Raw genomic sequence first — 1,868 nt, 5'->3', positions numbered from 1 at the left:
AGGAGCGGATGAGGCTGGCCAGTTGCTTTCGTCGTCGGATAGCCAAGTAGGACCCTGCCACCAGAGGTGATGATTCACTAGCTCGCTTGGGCTAACGCCTCGAGAAGCGCAGTCGGCAGGATTGTCTCTACTGCGCACATGATGCCATCTTGCTTCTGGCAATAGGCGTTGAATCTCGGCGACGCGATTTGCCACGAACGTCTTCCACTTAGACGGATGACCTTGCACCCAGCTTAAGGCTACAGTGGAGTCCAGCCACACATGAATTGAGACCTTTGTTAAGCTNAGAGCTCTCTGCAAGTATGTTATCAACTGAGCTAATAATGTTGCGGCACTTAGCTCNAGTCTGGGTAAGGAAACCTGTTTGAGTGGCGCGACCTTTGTCTTAGCTGCAATCAGAGAAATTTTAAAGCATGGTGAATTATGGTTTGAACGCAGGTACACGACGGCCGCGTACGCGCGTTCAGAAGCGTCAGCAAAGCCGTGTAGCTCCACGACTTGATCTGCTTTACATCCTGGCATCCACCGCGGTACTCGGACCCGTTCCAGTGAGGGCAATTCCTCCTGCAGCTTCTGCCATTTCCTTGTATCTTCGGTGTCCAGCGGAGTGTCCCAGCCGAGGCCTTTTATCCATGCAGTTTGAATTAAGATCTTTGCTTGAATCACCACTGGAGCTAGCCACCCCAGTGGATCGAAAAGTTGCGCCGTTTTAGAGAGAACTGTTCGCTTTGTAATCACTTTTAGCTCGCTGTCCTTTACCGTGAATGCGAAACTGTCATAGTTTGGATTCCATCGGACCCCGAGCATGGCTTGACAGTCTCGTGGTTGCCACTCTCGCGTCTTAAACGGCATTCTGTCTTCTTCCGGCACGCTCTCGAGCAGCTCCTCGTGATTCGCTGTCCATTTCTTAAGTGGAAAACCGCCCGCCTTGCACAAGAGTAAGAGTTGCTTTTGAAGTTCCTGAGTTTCCTTCATCGTGTCGGCGCCAGTCAGAATATCATCCACGTACACGTGTTTTTTCAGGGCTGCTGCTCCCAGTGGAAAATTCTGTTCTTCATCCTGGGCCAGCTGTTGAAGAGTTCGCAATGCTAGGAACGGCGCGCAGGCCAACCCGTACGTTACCGTATTTAATTTGTAGTCTTGAACCTTTTCTGTGGCGTCATATCTCCACAAGATCCTTTGTAGGTCTCGATCGTCCGGATGAATTAGGATCTGTCTGTACATCTTTTCGATGTCTGTGGCCAAGACAAACCGGTGCGCTCGCCACTGCAGCAGTATGTCCGTGAGGGCCGGTAAAAGATTTTCTCCAATTCTCAAATTTGCGTTCAATGACTCACCTGATGGTACCAATTGTGATCCGTTGAACACAACTCGAAGCTTGGTGGTGAGGCTTGAATCACGTATCACTCCATGGTGCGGAAGGTAGCATGTTCTTTTCCCCTCTCCCTTTTCATCATGTATGATGGCTGGAGACATATGCGCGAGTTCTTCGTACTGGCGCATAAAGTCAGAGTACATCGTGTGTAATTCTGGCTCGCGCGTGAACCTGGTCTCCATTCTGAACAAGGAGCTCATGGCTGCTTGTTTTGTGGCTGATAAGTCAGGTGGTTCTCTCACAAGCGGGAGTCTGACCACGTAGCGACCCTCTGCGTTCCGTGTGTGTGTCGCGACAAAAGATTCTTCGCATTTTTGTTCATCTTCTGTCATCGAGGAAGCTTGAGGCAGTTCTTCTTGCTCCCAAAATCTCCTGACCAACTCCGTTAAGGCTTCCGCCTTTATACACTGGTGAGCGCACAATTTGTTAGAGGAAACTCTCGAGGATGAGGTGACATTTCCGGAGATGATCCAACCTAAGACAGTTTGTTGCG

General features: G+C 50.2%; 1 protein-coding gene across 1 annotated transcript; it reads right to left on the bottom strand.

Annotated features, from left to right (window-relative positions):
* Nucleotides 1-26: 26 nt before the first annotated feature.
* On the bottom strand, nucleotides 27-1,782 carry LOC109863477 (the record flags this gene model as incomplete). The annotated part of the gene is made up of 1 exon (XM_020443741.1): nucleotides 27-1,782. A coding segment is annotated over one exon (1,756 nt), but the record flags the coding sequence as incomplete, so codon positions are not given.
* Nucleotides 1,783-1,868: the final 86 nt, after the last annotated feature.

This window comes from Pseudomyrmex gracilis, unplaced genomic scaffold (assembly GCF_002006095.1).
Source record: "Pseudomyrmex gracilis isolate BER0280 unplaced genomic scaffold, ASM200609v1 scaffold_5295, whole genome shotgun sequence".
In the NCBI taxonomy this organism is placed as follows: Eukaryota; Metazoa; Arthropoda; class Insecta; order Hymenoptera; family Formicidae; genus Pseudomyrmex; species Pseudomyrmex gracilis.
The sequence above is the reverse complement of the archived record's forward strand: the minus strand, read 5'-3'. Positions and strand labels throughout refer to the sequence as shown.